At 46.1% G+C, this 17,567-nt stretch overlaps 1 protein-coding gene across 1 annotated transcript in view; it reads left to right on the forward strand.

Annotated features, from left to right (window-relative positions):
- LOC126274082 (microtubule-associated protein futsch) overlaps positions 1-17,567 on the forward strand; it is a 255,151-nt gene that overhangs the window by 90,754 nt on the left and 146,830 nt on the right. The window contains exon 2 of the mRNA XM_049977084.1: positions 15,042-16,092. Within this exon, the coding sequence (XP_049833041.1) occupies positions 15,042-16,092 (1,051 nt within the window). The remainder of the gene's footprint in view (positions 1-15,041; positions 16,093-17,567) is intronic.

Here is a 17,567-nt window from a genome sequence, read left to right on the forward strand (position 1 = left end):
GTGCGCCCCACAAGGTCAGGTTCGTGCTACAGTCTTTTGAGGAGCATGACAGCGAACTCACGTTGATGTCTTGGACACCAAATTTACCTGATCTGAACCTTGTGAAAGTCAACTGCGACGTTATCTGGTGCTAGTTCCGTACCTACAAACCACCGGCTCGTAATTCAGGGGAATTGCGTGACCCATGCGTAGACATCTGGCCCCACATATGCCCGTAAACGTACCCACGACTCTTAGAGACCATTCGCTACTGTGCTGCGCTCCAAATGTGAACCCATGTTACTAAGCAAGTGGGCGTAATTAGCTTGGATCTTCAGCGTATGTAGCTATAACATCTACATCACTGAGAGGTGCCGCTTCATCGAGATGAAAAAATGTTGTACTACAATGAAAAGAGAATTTGAATATGTGACCGGCCGCTGTGGCCGAGCGGTTCTAGGCGCTTCAGTCCGGAATCGCGCTGCTGCTGCGGTCTCAGGTTGGAATCCTGACTCGGGCATGGATGTGTGTGATGTCCTCAGGTTAGCTAGGTTTAAGTAGTTCTAAGTGTAGGGAACTAATGACTTCTTATGTTAAGTCCCATAGTGCTTAGAGCCATTAGATTTGATTTGTCATTTGAAAATGTGCATCACGTTCTTACACGGTAGAGGTAACGACTAGATCTCATATCCATCTCTGTATCTTCAAAATGTTAGATGTGGTAAACTCGCTCCACAATCGTAGGATTCCTTCCAACCCTACGAAAACAACTGAAGGCATTTATTTTACAATTACATCCAGGCGAGTATTGGTTCCAGGTAAACTAGTTGCATAGCAGTTGATAGTGGTATTAGACAAGCCCTCTACTTTTTAGTATACTCATGGACGAGGTAGTAAAGAAGGTGTTAACTGATAGTGGTTATAGAATGAGAGACGAAGAAATAAAAATCATTTGTTATGTTGGCGAAGCAGTTCTTCTGGCAAACAGTGAAGATAATCTGCAGAAAATTTTACATATATTTTACATGGCAGCCAAAAACCTAAAGATGGTCAGGTCCGCTCAAAACGAAAATTGTATGATCTAATTAGATGTAAACTGGAAATGGATGCGAAAATTATTCAACACGTAATGATATAATTTAAATATCATGGTACTGAACTGTTCAGCAGTGTAAATCTCGAAAGGGAAGATATAGAACAAGTAGCAAAAGCCAATAAAGTGGCACGAGGTTTAAATGATACTATTTGGGAAAACAAGCAGGTAGGAAAAGATGCAAAAGCAAGAGCATTCAAAACAATAGTGGGACCAATTATGACATACACCGGTGGGACGTCAAAAAGAAAAAGATTTTTCGCAAACCATGAAGACAAAAATTCTGCGAAGGATTACAGCGACGACACTGCGAGATAGAGAAAGAAGTGAAAACATTAGAAAAGGATGCAAAGTGGACTCCATTAATAAATAGGTACGCAAAAGAAAGCATGAAGGAAACGAAAATATACAGAGGATGGATGAAAGAAAGATTGCGAAAATCGTAAGAAATAAATTACTAGCTGGTAAAAGAGGTCTCGGCCTCCCAAGGTAAAGATGACGCGATAAACTCAGCGTAAACTGGGAGCAGGCTTTGGCTTAGGAAGGAATAGGAAGGAAGGAAGAAGAAGAAGGAGAAGGAGAAGAAGATCTCAAAATGCCTCGCTCGTTCTTTCTGCTGGAAATCGTCTGTAGCGATAAAGAGGCAGCTTCTTCATGTAATGTCCGAGAATCTGCCGCAGTGGCCGAGCGGATCATTTGTGCATGGAGACATGTTCGAAGGACTCAATTTCGATTCTCCTTAGACCTTCCTAGCATACGTTTTCCGTATTTTCACTAATTCGCTTCTGGCGAGTGTCTAGATGGCTGCTTCGAAGAGCCACGGCTGATCGCTCCCTTGTCTCTCTCTCAAGGTGAGTTAGCACCCCACCTCTAGTGACCTTAGCATCGACATGGCGCTAAATTCTAACATTCCTTTATTATTCTCTTTCATAGATCTGGCGTACTCCTCATTTCAGGCGATGATGTTGTTCATAATAGAAGAAACTCACAAAATAAATTACGCCCTCGTTGCACGGACAATAAATTTCTTCCTTGCAGTCACATTCACAGACAATTTGTCATTGGTTGGTCATTGTCTAGTCGAAAATCTAACGAGAAACCAATCTACAAATATTTATACTGCTCTCCTCTCTTTCTAGCTGCAGATGCAGCTACGCTATCTGCTCTGTCCCGCTGGCCTGTAATGAGGGAAACCTGACATGTAATTAAGTATTTCTTGGCAAACGAGAGGATAAGTGAAATGAATACACCTCACTGTGAACAACGACGGTGTCACATTGCCGTCCCTGTACACCGGGCGTTCGTGCATAATTAGTTTAAAAAGAAGAGAGGAACGTCGTCTGTATGCTGATGCCGGCGCCGTGGGCGAACTCGTGCCTGCAACTGCCCACGCGTCGCGCACGCGTGGCTTTCACGCCGTCGCCGGGCCTAGCCCTAGCAGGTGAGAGGCGAGCCAGGTTGCGGCCTCACCTTCGGTGTCACCATTTCGATCAGCAAGTTTCATATCAGCGCACACTCCGCTGCAGAGTGAAAATCTCATTCTGGAAACATCCCCCAGGCTGTGGCTAAGCCATGTCTCCGCAATATCCTTTCTTTCAGGAGTGCTAGTTCTGCAAGGTTCGCAGGAGAGCTTCTGTAAAGTTTGGAAGGTAGGAGGCGGATACTGGCAGAAGTAAAGCTGTGAGTACCGGGCGTGAGTCGTGCTTCGGTAGCTCAGATGGTAGAGCACTTGCCCGCGAAAGGCAAAGGTCCCGAGTTCGAGTCTCGGTCAGGCACACAGTTTTAATCTGCCAGGAAGTTTCGATACAGTAACACTTTATCGATCAGTCTTGATTGCTATATACGACCCTGATCTATCAGTTTCAATATGTCCTTTGGATCTGAAGCTTTTAACGATTCATTGAAACCAGTAATCCAGTGATGTAAGCCCATATATCGATCGAGACTGGCCAATAAAGTATTATTGTTATCTTTTCTTTTTAGGTTGTGCTTCACATGTCGCAGTTATTTGAAAAGCGTTATAGTTCTCGTCGCAAGAGTTTCTGATAAATAATTATTTATTCATAATCGGTTTTGATCCTCAGATCATCATCTATCTTAAAGTTATTTACAAGAGCTTATACGTCAATATTGACACGGTGGCGTAGGTAGCTCAATTGGTGGAACACTTGCTCGCGAATGGCAAAGGTCCTCGGTTCCCTCGGTTCCACTCCAGCAAACAGTTTTAAATGTTAGTAAGTTTCATATCAACACGCACTCCGTTCCAGAGTGAAAATTCGTTTCGGGAATACAAAAGTGACCTTGTGTTAACTGTTAATTTTCGTCTGCTATTACAGCAGGGTTCGATATTTTTGTGTGGAGACACTCTACATGCGTCTACAAACGTGGATAGCTTCCACTCGACACGGCGTAACCTATTGTAGTTGTAGACGAAGATTAACAATGACTCCACAACATTAGTGTTGCAATGTTAGTTCTTGTAATTAACTTTAAGATACTTCCTGGCAGATTAAAACTGTGTGCCCGACCGAGACTCGAACTCGGGACCTTTGCCTTTCGCGGGCAAGTGCTCTACCGAGTTCGAGTCTCGGTCGGACACACAGTTTTAATCTGCCAGGAAGTTTCATATCAGCGCACACTCCGCTGCAGGGTGAAAATCTCATTCTGGGAACTTTAAGATACGTGACGATGATCTGAGGATCGAAAACTCCATCCGAACAGTCCTCGGAAGGCCCAACAGCACTGAGCGACCGCTGTGTTTTCCTCATCCTACAGGTACTCTGGGAGGAACATGGGATCAGCACACCACTCTCCCGGCCGTTGTCAGTTTTTGGTCTCACAAGGGCTGAGTGCACCTCGCTTGTCAACAGCGCTCGGCAGACCCGGACGGTCACTCATCTAAGTGTTAGCCAAGTCCAACAGCAATTACTTCTGTGATCTGACGGGAACCGATGTTACCACGGCGGTAATGCCGTTGGCGTCGAGAATCGAAGTTAGTTATATATATAGGGTGACAATTATTGAACTATATGAAAAAAGTAAATGAGTTACAAACTTCGGCGTGAATACATTTTATTCAATATGTAAATGTCAACACAGGTTATGACATGTTCAATGTACCTGCCATCATTGGCGATGATATGGCGCAGACGAACAGCAAAATTCTGCATGACCCACAAAAGTGTCAGAACATCGATGCTGTCGATGACCTCCTAAATGGCTGTTTTCAGCTCAGCAGTGGTATTGCTGTACACCTTTAATATAGCCCCACGAAAAGGAGGAACATGTGTTCAGATCTGGACAATATGGCGGCCAATCGAAGCGACGCCAGTGGCCTCTGGATACCCCAGAGCCAGAGTGCGGTCCCCAAAGTGCTCCTCCAGGACATCAAACACACTCCTGCTTCGATGGGGCCGGATCGTTGTAGCCGAGCGGTTCTAGGCGCTTCAGTCTGGAACCGCGCTGCTGCTACGGTCGCAGGTTCGAATCCTGCCTCAGGCATGGATGTGGGTGATGTCCTTAGGTTAGTTAGGTTGAAGTACGAATTATAGGCAAGGACTTTTGAGATGTTGTGTGTTAGTTGCTGCAATGTGTGTGTACCTCGAGATTGGCGACTGTGATGCTCTAACTTCACGTTGGTGCACAAGAGTTATGGTCGGTCAGTGTCCAATAAAAATTTCGAGTTGGACAACAAAAAATAAAATAAAGAGACATAACACACGAGTTAGGCAGAGAATGAAGAATAACAAGCAATTTTCACTTGTATGAGTTATACGCTGTGATGCGTTTGTAATACCTCAAGCTTTGGCGACCGTGGCAGGAGTGTTCCTGGATCTCCGACGCTCTAATTTTGCGACACTGTGGGAGAGTAGTGGTCAGTCAGTGTCCGGCAGAGGCAGAGCCAAGATTTTAAGTTGGACCACAGATAATAAAATAACTAGTTCTAATTCTAGGGGACTGATGACCTCAGGTGTTAAGTCCCAAAATGCTTAGAGCCATTTGAACCATTTTTTGCTTCGATGGGGTCGAGCTCCGTCTTGCATGAACCACATCTTGTCGAAATCAGCGTCACTATGGATAATGGAGATGAAATCATATTCCACGACCTTCATGTTCGGTGGCCATCAAGGAATATCGCACTGATTATTCCGTGACTGGACACTGCATACCACACAGTCACCTGTTGAGGGTGATGAGACTTATTGGTAGCGAAATGCGGATTGTCAGTCACCTAAATGGGCCAGTTTTGCCTATTGACGAACGCTTCCTCGCTAAATGAAACCATACAGCGCATACTAATTCTCATCGTGCCCCGAGGCCAATCGTGCAGTTTGAATGTCCTAATGCAAACTGTTCACAAGTTATGACTATTTTATTTCATATTACGAACAACTTCAGTTGGAAAGACCACATAGATAATATTGTGGGGAAGGCGAGCCAAAGGTTACGCTTCATTGGCAGGACACTTAGAAGATGCAACAAGTCCACTAAAGAGACTGCTTACACTACACTCGTTCGTCCTCTGTTTGAATATTGCTGTGCGGTGTGGGATCCTTACCAGGTGGGATTGACGGAGGACATTGAAAGGGTGCATAAAATGTGATAATACAATACGAGCTGCCATTGTGGCAGATATGATACGCGAATTGGGATGGAAGTCATTACAGCAAAGACGTTTTTCGTCGCGGCGAGATCTTTTTACGAAATTTCAGTCACCAACTTTCTCTTCCGAATGCGAAAATATTTTGTTGAGCCCAACCTAAATAGGTAGGAATGATCATCAAAATAAAATACAATAAATCAGAGCTCGAACAGAAAGGTTTAGGTGTTCGTTTTTCCCGCGCGCTGTTAGGGAGTGGAATGGTAGAGAGATAGTATGATTGTGGTTCGATGAACCCTCTGCCAAGCACTTAAATGTGAATTGCAGAGTAGTCATGTACATGTAGATGTAAATATAATTCAATAACTGTCTTCCCGTTTATATCCGACGACCAACGATCCTGTTTATCAGTGCAGGTGCACACCGTACCTGACCTCTTACGGAAATCAGGAACTATGATTAAGGGGTTCGTGGGAAGGTGTCGCTACGTCAGTAGTGGATAACATTCTGGGAATTTGGGTCGGAAGGGAAGCGTGCTCGGATGGCCGAGGCTGTTAAAGCGAGTGCACGCACCAAGCTGAAAATCCGGGTTCGAGTCCCGGTCCGGCACAAATTTTCACCTGTTACCATTCATACTTTTCCATCGCCAAATGCGGCTAAATTCATTAAAACTACTTACAAAATATTTATCTGTATTTCAAGCCGGTTGAAATATGACGTTTCTCGTGTATGATTATAGTTCGTTGTACACTACTGGCCATTACAATTGCTACACCAAGAAGAAATGCAGACGATAAACGGGTATTCATTGGACAATTATACTCGAAGTGACATGTGATTACATTTTTACACAATTTGGGTGCATAGATCCTGAGAGATCAGTATACAGAACAACCACCTCTGGCCGTAATAACGGCCTTGATACGCCTGGGCATTGAGTCGAACAGAGCTTGGATGGCGTGTACAGGTACAGCTGCCCATGCAGCTTCAACACGATACCACAGTTCATCAAGAGTAGTGACTGGCGTATTGTGATGAGCCAGCTGCTCGGCTACCATTGACCAGACGTTTTCAATTGGTGAGAAATCTGGAGAATGTGCTGGGCAGGGCAGCAGTCGAACATTTTCTGTGTCCAGAAAGGCCCGTACAGGACCTGCAAAGTGAGGTCGTGAATTATCCTGCCGAAATGTAGGGTTTCGCAGGAATCGAATAAAGGGTAGGGTCACGGGTCGTAACACACCTGAAATGTAACTTCCACTGTTCAAAGTGCCGTCAATGCGAACAAAAGGTGACCGAGACGTGTAACCAATGGCACCCCATACCATCACGCTGGGTGATACGCCAGTATGGCGATGACGAATACACCTTTCCAATGTGCGTTCACCGCGATGTCGCCAAACACGGATGCGACCATCATGATGCTGTAAACAGAACCTGGATTCGACGTTTTGCCATTCGTGCACCCAGGTTCGTCGTTGAGTACAGCATCGCAGGCGGTCCTATCTGTGATGCAATGTCAAGGGTAATCGCAGCCATGGTTCACCGAGATGATAGTCCATGCTGCTGCAAACGTCGTCGAACTGTTCGTGAAGATGGTTGTTGTCTTGCAAACGCCCCCATCTGTTGAATCAGAGCTCGAGACGTGGCTGCAAGATCCGTTACCGCCTTGCGGATAAGATGCCTGTCATCTCGACTGCTAATGATACGAGGCCGTTCGGATGCAGCACAGCGTTCCGTGTTACCCTCCTGAGCCCACCGATTCCATATTCTGCTTAGTCATTGGATTTCGACCAACGCGAGCAGCGATGTCGCGATACGATAAACCGCATTCGCGGTAGGCTGCAATCCGACCTTTATCAAAGTCTGAAACGTGACGGTACGCATTTCTCCTCCTTACACGAGGCATCACAACAACGTTTCACCAGGCAACGCCGGCCAACTGCTGTTTGTGTATGAGAAATCGGTTGGAAACTTTCCTCGTGTCAGCACGTTGCAGGTGTCGCCACCGGCGCCAACCTTGTGTGAATGCTCCGATAAGCTAATCATTTGCATGTCACAGCATCTTCTTCCTGCCGGTTAAATTTCGCGTCTGTAGCACGTTATCTTCGAGGTGTAGCAATTTTAATGGCCAGTAGTGTAAATCTGAGGCCTGCCACGAGGCAAGAAAATTCCTATCTCCCCTTGTAAGTATGAAACCGGGGCAGAGACTTCCGCGAGCAAAGAAAGTTGCGAACAGAGAGCGCGCTGGAGACGACCGGCCTTGGAGCGGCAGGTGTGGCGTGGAGTGGAGTGTGGCGCATGCGGCCAGCCAGCCAGTGAGCGGCGATGCGGCGGCCGGCGGAGCACGCGGCGCGGCCGGTGCTGTCGGCGCTGCGGCACGGCGGCCTCACCTGCGTCTACCTGGCGTGCGCCGCCTGCGAGCAGGCCCGCCACAGGCGCCGCCGCCGGTTAGTCGCAGCTGACAGCCTGACAGCCAGCTGGGTCACCTCCTCCGCCCTGCTCACCACTGCCATACCGCTCTGCTGCCGCCTGTGCCTCGACTTTTGTGATTTGTCGTTCTGTGATTTGTTTCCATGTGCGGCGTGTTTCTTTTACACAGCAGAATGAGTGTAGCTAACAGTGATGTTGTGCAGGGAAATGATGAGGCAATTGTGTACACGCTGTAATTAGCATCTTTTTTTTGCATGGTTGTCTGTTTCCAGATTCATCACTTACAGCTGGTTCTGTAAACACGCTTTCTCAGGATCATTTATTACGTCTATCTTCAAGTCTCTGCCTGATCAGTTACTACAGAATCTCTATGAGTCTCTCACGGATTAAACAGGTCTGTGACCATTTGTGCTGCCCTTCTCTGTAAGGGTTCACTGTACCCCGTTAGTTCCATGTGGTACTAGTCTCACATATGTGAACAATATTGTACTACTAGCTTACCACCCGCTGCTTAGCTCGCGTTGACTGTGTGGTCTGGACAGATTTTTTCGTTTCACTTTAACCGAATTTTTATTTATTCCTAACTTGCAACACCTTCTGAACTTGGCACACTAATTAAGCCCATAGAAGCATGGTCCGAATTTGCTTCCAACCAAAAAACTAAAATGTTTGTTAATCTGGCCTTTTCAGTTCAAATGTTCAAATGCGTGTGAAATCTTATGAGACTTAACTGCTAAGGTCATCAGTACATAAGCTTGCACACTACTTAACCTAAATTATCCTGAGGACAAACACACTCACCCACCCATGCCCGATGGAGGACTCGAACCTCCACCAGGACCACCCGCACAGTCCATGACTGCAGCGCTTCAGACCGCTCGCCTAATCCCGCGCAGCGGCCTTTTCAGTTCTTATGGTGATATTTCCACAGAAACATTCATCTCATAGTACTATTTATTTACAAATCAAATACAAATTTCATAGATTTAACTTTAAAAATGTTTTAATACGACGAGATATTTTAATAAAAATTTCCATCCTATATTTCACATATATAGGGGTTACATTTTCAAACATCCGGAAACCCATGTATCTTTATTTCTGACCGAGAAAGCAAATACCAATTTTAGCTCCAGCTTCCAGATTACATTAATAGCGTCTTTACAAGAAAACAAAGAAAAAAAGAAATACTTTCATCCTCTATTTCACTCCTTAGGGGTGAACATTCGAAAAATCCCGTCTTAAACGATGCCTACAGTATAAGATCAATACGCTCTGCAAGTTTCAAGTTTATATCCTTAGTAGTTTGGGCTGAACGGTGACGAATCAGGGAGTGAGTCAGTCGGGACAAAGCATTTTATGTATAGAGATGGGTCGAACGAGTGTCTTGAAAGCAATTGCTTTGGAGACTGATTGTATTCCTTTAATATCCCGTCAATGAACTGACGTCTGCCACCTGCTCTGCCTACGAATCAACCCACATGACTGCTTCATTTCATATCCCTACAGATTTTTACAACCAGGTTTTTGTATGAGTTGACCGACCTCAGTTGCAGCTCATTGATTATGTAGTCACAGGATACTATGTTGTTTCCTTCTGTGAAGTACAAATTTTACACATTTTAACACTTAAAGCAAGTTGCCAACCCTCGCATCAGTTTGAAATCTTATAAAGATCTGACTGAACATATGTGCTACTTTACTCATATGTGCTGCTTTACTCAGATGATACTTCATTACAGATAACTGCATCATCTGCGAAAAGTCTGAAATTACTATTAACTTTGTCTGTAAGGTCATTAACGTACAATATAAATGTAATATATATAATTTCAATATATAGAGTGTTTCAGAAAGAATATACAATACATATTTCGAAAGCATATGTTATTAAACAGTAAGACATACAACTTGGGACACATATTTACGAATCTCTCAAGTCTAGATTACAGTCGTTCAATATGTCCTGCCATACTTGAGTAAGCTTGCCCATCGTCACTGATGTTATATCAGTACAGATCCGGTTCTTCAACTATTCTAGGCTCCGCGGCAGTGTTGGTGCATAAGCATTGTCATTATTGAAACCCAACAGGAAGAAGTTACACGGCGCTCAATCCGATGACCGTGAAGGCCAAATGAGAAGTGATAAGTCATCGGATGTTTGGCGTCCAGTCCAGTGGCTCGGTAGAATTTGATTCATGTAGTCACAAAAATGGTTCAAATGGCTCTGAGCACTATGGGACTTAACTGCTGTGGTCATCAGTCCCCTAGAACTTACAACTACTTAAACCTAACTAACCTAAGGACGTCACACACATCCATGCCCGAGGCAGGATTCGAACCTGCGACCGTAGCGGTCATGTGGTTCCAGACTGTAGCTCCTAGAACCGCTCAGTCACTTCGGCCAGCCCATGTAGTCACACACTTGGCGACTACAGTGATAGGATGCTCCGTCTTGTTGAAGAATGAAGCTGACATCGTTCAGCCTCGGAAACAACCAGTTTTGTAACATAACAAGATACTGCTGACCGTTACCCATGTTTCGATCAAAGAAGACTGGTCAGTAAATAGATGAGTGGGATATCGCACAAAACACATTGACTTTGGGTGAATCACATACATTTGCAGTGTGTAAATGTGGGTTCTTTAGGCCTCAAATTCGAACACTGTGTTTGTTTACATTCCAACTAAGATGGAAAGACGTTTCACTACCGTCCACGAAGCGTTTTGCGAAAGTTTTATCATTGTCAATAGCATTTTGAAGCTCATCAGAAAATGCCACACTTTTCCGTTTGTCGTTATGACGTAGTGCCTGTAACAGGTGTAACTTTCACAGCTTGATAGCCAACCGGCGTCTCAAAATACACCCAATTGGTATTGTAGGCAGTTGGAGCTCCCAACTGGCGCGGTGAGTTGAATTTCTAAGTCTACCTTGCAAAACGATTTGAATTCATGCGAATATATTCGTCAGAAACATGAGGGCGGCAAGGACTCCTTCCTTTATATATACATCCTATGTCTACACGCTGCCGATACCATCCGCGAATTTTCCATTCATTTGGAAGATCAGTTTGGTACCTCGACCTGAAATGTCTTTGACTGGAATCACACTGCACAAACCCGGGAACACAAAATGACTTATGCTGCGGAGTAGTCATTTTACAACATGTAACGATAACCAAGGAAACAGAAGACATCCCATGTCTAGCGGCGATGAATATAAATTAGAGAATGTTTACCTTCCTCTAGTAACCAAACTGTGGCGCAGCGAACGATAGAAGGCTGTTGCACTTAGCGACTGTCATATTGACTTGTGAATAATAGATTTCAGCTATCAGTCGTCCTTTTTAAATTTTATTGGCAGATCTATATTTCAGCTAGAAACTAGTCATTCTCAATGCACTATCATTTTTTATCACTGCATGTAATGCCTGTTGGTCGGGCTTCATCCACAGTTCATTGAGTATTTACAAGACTGAGTATTTAAAACATAATAATTTATAATATGTATAAAATTCTGAAACACCCTGTATAATATTAATATACATTACTCAGCTTAACGGATAACGCGCAGAAGTACTCATTTACCGATCTAGTCAGCTATACTGCGATCACGGGTAACAGCGAATCAAGGACATCGCCACTTACCATGCTCAACTCTCAATAACTTGCTCTGATCTAAATATAGACGAGTAATTGATGCTGATACCTCTTCGAGTATACTTGGAGTCATTCTCATCTACGGTGCCTCCCACTGGTGTTGGATGGATACGGGGCGGCGGATTCGCACTTAGAACCCTAACATCTTGGTAGTTACACATACATTCACAGCGTTTAGATATCAGAGATTTTATGATCGAGGAAATACTTTCAATTGGTAATTGTGCATTTTCCACGGTTTGCAGACACTTCTACCAACGTGACAAGTCAGATTATCTACCTTAACCGTTACTTCCTCCCAGGGGAAGATAATCATTATATAAGAGTCTGTGATCTATGAGAATAGATTCGTGATCACTTCTCGGCATAGTGTCTTCCCGTTGGATTCCTATTAATAAAGTTTACCAGGAAGATATTACCCACACCAAACGATTTCTTCGCCGCCTTATTATCCGGTTGCAGAATGTCTCTTCTGCGCTATTTCACACTAGACGTGCCACTTCCATCCGCTCTACCATAGCCGAAACTGTGCCTCTAGTCTAGTTCCAGTAAAGGCAACAAAATCAAGTGTTTCTCGTGGATGACAGCCCTTAGCATGGGCGTAGAAATTATTCATCTGCGATAGAGCCCAGTGAGCGCCAGAGCTTGAAGAAGAACTGAGATAAATTCGAGTTTATTTGGTTTCTCTTTTGTCATGAAAATGAGATGCTTCACTGTTGCGTGTGTTATGACTTCCATGCACTTCGGGCATCAATGGTTTCAGTATCGCCACAGTTGCCAGGACGGTTATTTGCATGGACGACATTAGTTCACTCACGTCACATCTTCACTATAATACTATAGATATGTGCTGTGAATGTTGAATCTCGGAGGTGGTCTTACTGCTGTGACTTGACAGAGTATTTTGACTGAGCAGCCTAAGTAAGAAATCTCGTCTGTAGAGGGTTACAGTGAACTGAAAACGGTAACAGTTCGAGGTTGGAGTTGAATCACGTAGAAATATTTCAATTCTAGAGCAGTGTGGACGAGTTTTCCCTCCCAAACCCTTAAGTGCATAATTTCAATGAGATATCGCACACCTCTTTCTACAAGACCCGCTCTCCTTCACGCTAATTCATTTCCCACAACACATACTTAATCCAACTTGCATCCCACATCAAATAAGATGATAAGGCGTCAGTGCACAGCGCTTTTATTCAAAAGTAGTTGCATCGAAACTGTCCAGATTTAGAATATCAGGCATACCCCTAAATCACTTGAGAATAGAAGAAAGGTGGAACTTTGTGGGAGGGTTTTACTGGTTTTCTTCCACTTGCTTGTCCAACTCCGTATCATGACGTTGACGTCAGCGTTTGTTACTTTGGAGGTTTTGTAGGATACTACTTATGTAGGTGTTCTCTTAAACATATAGGTATATGACGACGTCGCCTTTAACAACAAATGCTGTAAAGGAAGTACAGTCGTCCCACCTGAGACAACAGTCATATAATGAGCAAATGCAAAGAGAATGTGAGTGCTTTCGTGCAAAAATATTCAGTGAACTTCCTAGTCTTTTTCTCCATGAAACTTGTCTTTGACAGTAAGCAAAAGAAGCTAACTGATGGTTGTGCAGCACACTGAAATATGTCTGAACCACAATAAAGAAGAATGATACCGTGTTTCACTAAAAGCAACATCCTCAAATGAGCATATTTTTGATGAGTACAATGTCGACATCAGTTGGATAGGAATTATTTTCAATTTTTTTATGCGTGATTAGTATCTGCCTTCCCATTTTCATTGCACACCGAAGGTGTCATTGTGTTGTATACTTACAGTGTGGCTGCAGATGATAATGTGGCCCGATATCAGCACGGCACAAAAAAAAAATTAAAATAAATCCTATGAGGCCGATAGTGAAATTTCAGTTATTAGAAATGAAATCCACGAGTGCCGTGCGACATACAGTCTATGAATTGTATAAAAGATTCATGAAAGTACAAGGGGCAGTCAAACGAAAACGTGACAGATAGGCAAAAAGTAAATAAACTGTTTACTGAAGCCGTACTGCGGGAAGTTAAGTAGTGACGAGGGTCGTGCTTGCGTAACTCGGATGGTAGAGCGCTTGCCAGCGAAAGGCCAAGCTCTCGAGTTCGGTTCTCGGTCCGGAATCTGCTAATAAGTTTTATATCGGCATACACTCCGCTGCAGAGTGAAAAATTTCGTTCTGGAAACTATTTATTATTTCAAAAGTAATCAACATCGGGAGGATGTGTAATGGCACCACAAGCCTGCCCGGCTGGCCGGGCGGTCTAACGCACGGTTTTCCGGACGGGAAGGAGCACCGGTCCCCGGCACGAAACTGCCCGGCGGATTTATGTCGAGGTTCGGCGAGCCGGCCAGTCTGTGGATGGTTTTTAGGCGGTTTTCCACCTCCCTCGGCAAATGCGGACTGGTTCCCCTTATTCCGCCTCAGCTACACTATGTCGGCGATTGCTGTGCAAACAAGTTCACCACATACGCGTACACCGTCATTACTCTACCACGCAAACGTAGGAGCTACACCCGTCTGGTGTGAGACTGTGAGACGTGCCCTGGAGGGGGGGGGGGGTGTCCGTCGGGGGCCGAATCGCACAATAACCCTGGGTTCGGTGTGGAGCAGCGGAGGGGTGAAGTGGACTGCGGTAGTCATCGTGGGGTTCCGGGTCTCTGCGGTTGCGGCGGGGACGGAGCCTCTCCGTCGTTTCTAGGTCCCCAGTTAACATAACATAACATAAGGGCACCATAGCGAATCTTCTGAGGTATACTCGAAAAAAAAAAAAAACACAGTCTCGCAGGTTCCCAAGGATGTTTCGACTGCGCCGGCCAGTGTGGCCGTGCGGTTCTAGGCGCTTGAGTGTGGAGCCGCGTGACCGCTACGGTCACAAGTTCGAATCCTGCCTCGGGCATGGATGTGTGTGATGTCAGGTTAGTTAGGTTTAAGTAGTTCTTAAGTTCTAGGGGAGTGATGACCACAGATGTTAAGCCCCATAGTGCTCAGAGCCATTTTTGAAGTTTCGACTACAATGGAAAAGTTTTTCAGTGAAGCTCTTACACATCTTCCGTACAGTCCCCATTTCTCCCTTGCGATTTTCATATTTTTGGAGCCCCGAAGAAAGTTTGCTTGATTTTTATTCATCTTTTTCATTTGACTGCCCCGTATAATTAACAGTGGACTGTTCCTTCTTCTTTTCTTTGATATTACACTTAGAGTGCATCGCAGGGATTGGAATAACAGAAATGCACCCTTCTATGTTACAGTGAGCACCTGTACGAGCCGATCTCTCCGCCGCCAGAAGTCACCAAAATGACGGACAAAGAGGCGAAGTCGGCGGTGGCGGCGGAGATGTCGGACGTGGACATGGCCGACGACCTGGCCGACGAGGAGATGCTCAAGGACGTGGCCGACCTGGGCCCGCGCACGGCCAGCGCCGACAGCCGCGAGCGCCGCTTCCTGGGCGCCGCGCTCGAGGACAGCCTCGCCGTGCCCGACGACGGCACCGAGGAGGACGTGGCCATGGCGGGCCCGCAGCTCGGCGACTCGGCCAACGGCCAGCCCGCCGCCGACGCCGCCGCCGCCGACGCCGAGGCGGAGCGCCGCTACATGGCCACGCCGACGCCCACCACGACGACCGAGTCGCGCACCGACTGCGACATCAACACCAGCCAGCTGGACTCGTCGGGCCTGGAGGACCTGCCGCTCAAGCGCGGCGCGCGCAAGCGCATCACGGCCGAGCCCGAGGCTGCGCAGCTGGGGCTGCAGCAGCGGCTGCGCTCGCAGGCGGGCCGCCTGCGCTCCAAGATACGCGGCATGTCGCGCCCCAAGTTCTCCATGCCCGAACGGCCCAAGTTCAACCTTCCTGACCGACCCAAGTTCAACATGCCCGAACGGCCCAAGTTCAACATGCCCGACCGCCCCAGGTTCCACCTCCCAGATCGGCCCAAGTTCAGTCTGCCAGAACGCCCCAAGTTCAATATGCCGGAAAGGCCGAAGTTCCACTTCCCGGAGAGGCCCAAGTTCCACATGCCGCAGCGGCCCAAGTTCACGATGCCTGGCGCGGCCAAGACGCCCGAGGACGAGGAGAAGAAAAAGAAGAAGAAGCCGACGAGCAGCATACGGCGGCCGCTTCGGGACCGCGCCTCCACAGTCTCCACCGCCTCGTCCACAGCGGGCGGCCACAAACGGCTGTTCGACTTTGATTTCAGGTCCTACCCGCGCATCTTCGATCGCGCGAAGCGGTCGCGTGACTACGCCACCTCGTCGCCCAAGGCCGGGCCGCGGAAGCTGACGCCACCGCCTCAGCAAGTGCGGGTACGTTCTCCGCGGAGCTGCTACGCCTCCATCCCACTTAGTGTAAAGTAGTCGCGCGTAAGCTGTTTCATTTTCCTGCCACCAACCACCCTAGTCCACTCTCACTGTTGAGAAAATTTTCTCGCCTGACATCTCGTTTAAAAGTTCCACATTGATTAAAAAAAGCTTTTCCTTGTCAGAATTAACGTCTTCAACGATTTTCAGTAATATTCACAGAAATTTAATTCACTCTGTCGTATTACAGACATACAGGGTGTCCCAGGAGGAATGGTCAATATTCAGGGATATGACAGGGACGATTCTTCGAAGGAAAAAGTCTAGTAAACAAGGGCGCTAAAACGCATAACTTAAGAACAGTGAGCACTTTTTCATCTTCGATACTGCGAAACAAATTTCTTCTACTGCAAGATATTTGTTTTCCATATTTTGAGAGGAGGAAGTACAAACTAAAACAAGAAAAAAAGTTTTGCGGTACAAGAGATGTGTTTCACAGTATCCAAGATGAGAAATGCTCATAGCTCTTAAGGCATGCATTTTAGAGCCCATGTTTTCTGCTTCGAATGATCGTTCCGCTCATACCTCTCAGTATCGACCGAGCCTCCTGGGACAGCCTGTATACTTTAGTGGAGAAGAAATGCGAGATCACACTAATAAATTTAAACTGTTTGTAGAAACCACACAACTATTTGTAAAAATTGCAACAAGAAGAAGACATGTGATTACAATGAAATTCAATCCATAGATTAGAGGCATGACAATACACAAATGATTAGAATTACAGAACTGTTCATGCACCCTGAGAGTGAGAACTCTGTATGGTGTGAACTCGTCACGTGCTGCAGTCAGAGGATCTAGGCGTCATGGCGTGGAATCAAAGAGGGCCTGTATATGCTGCATGGAAACACACTGACAAGCGGTTAGCAGGCGCATCCACAAAGCAACGACAGTGGTTGCAGGAGGACCAGAACGATATCCCAGACATGTTCGGAGCGTGTTAGGCGACGCGCAGCTCAGGCAAGCTGTGGTGCCCATCATCCTTCGAAGAAAGCTTGTACATAGTCGCCATATGTGGCCGAGTGTTGTCATGCTGACATATGCCTTGTGGAGCTGCCTGCAGGAGGGTGAGTGCATCGGACTCTAAGCTCTCCCTGATGTAGCGGTTACTGTTCGTATTGCCTTCAGTACACAGCAGGCAGATGGCATGCTATAGACTGTGGCACTCTATGCCATCACTGATGAATTCTTCTCGGGTTATTAGCCGAGTGGTGGCGTCGTCTTGTCGCAACGTTTCGATGAGTTTCGTACCCATTATCTTCTGGCGAAGTGTCGGAATGCTGGGATTCAGCATCCCGACACTTCGCCAGAAGATAACTGGTACGAAACTCATGTAAACGTTGTGACAAGACGACGCCACCACTCGGCTGATAACCCGAGAAGAATTCATCAATGGAATACGCCGAGAAAGACTGCAATCG

This window comes from Schistocerca gregaria, chromosome 1 (genome assembly GCF_023897955.1).
Source record: "Schistocerca gregaria isolate iqSchGreg1 chromosome 1, iqSchGreg1.2, whole genome shotgun sequence".
NCBI classification, from domain to species: domain Eukaryota; kingdom Metazoa; phylum Arthropoda; class Insecta; order Orthoptera; family Acrididae; genus Schistocerca; species Schistocerca gregaria.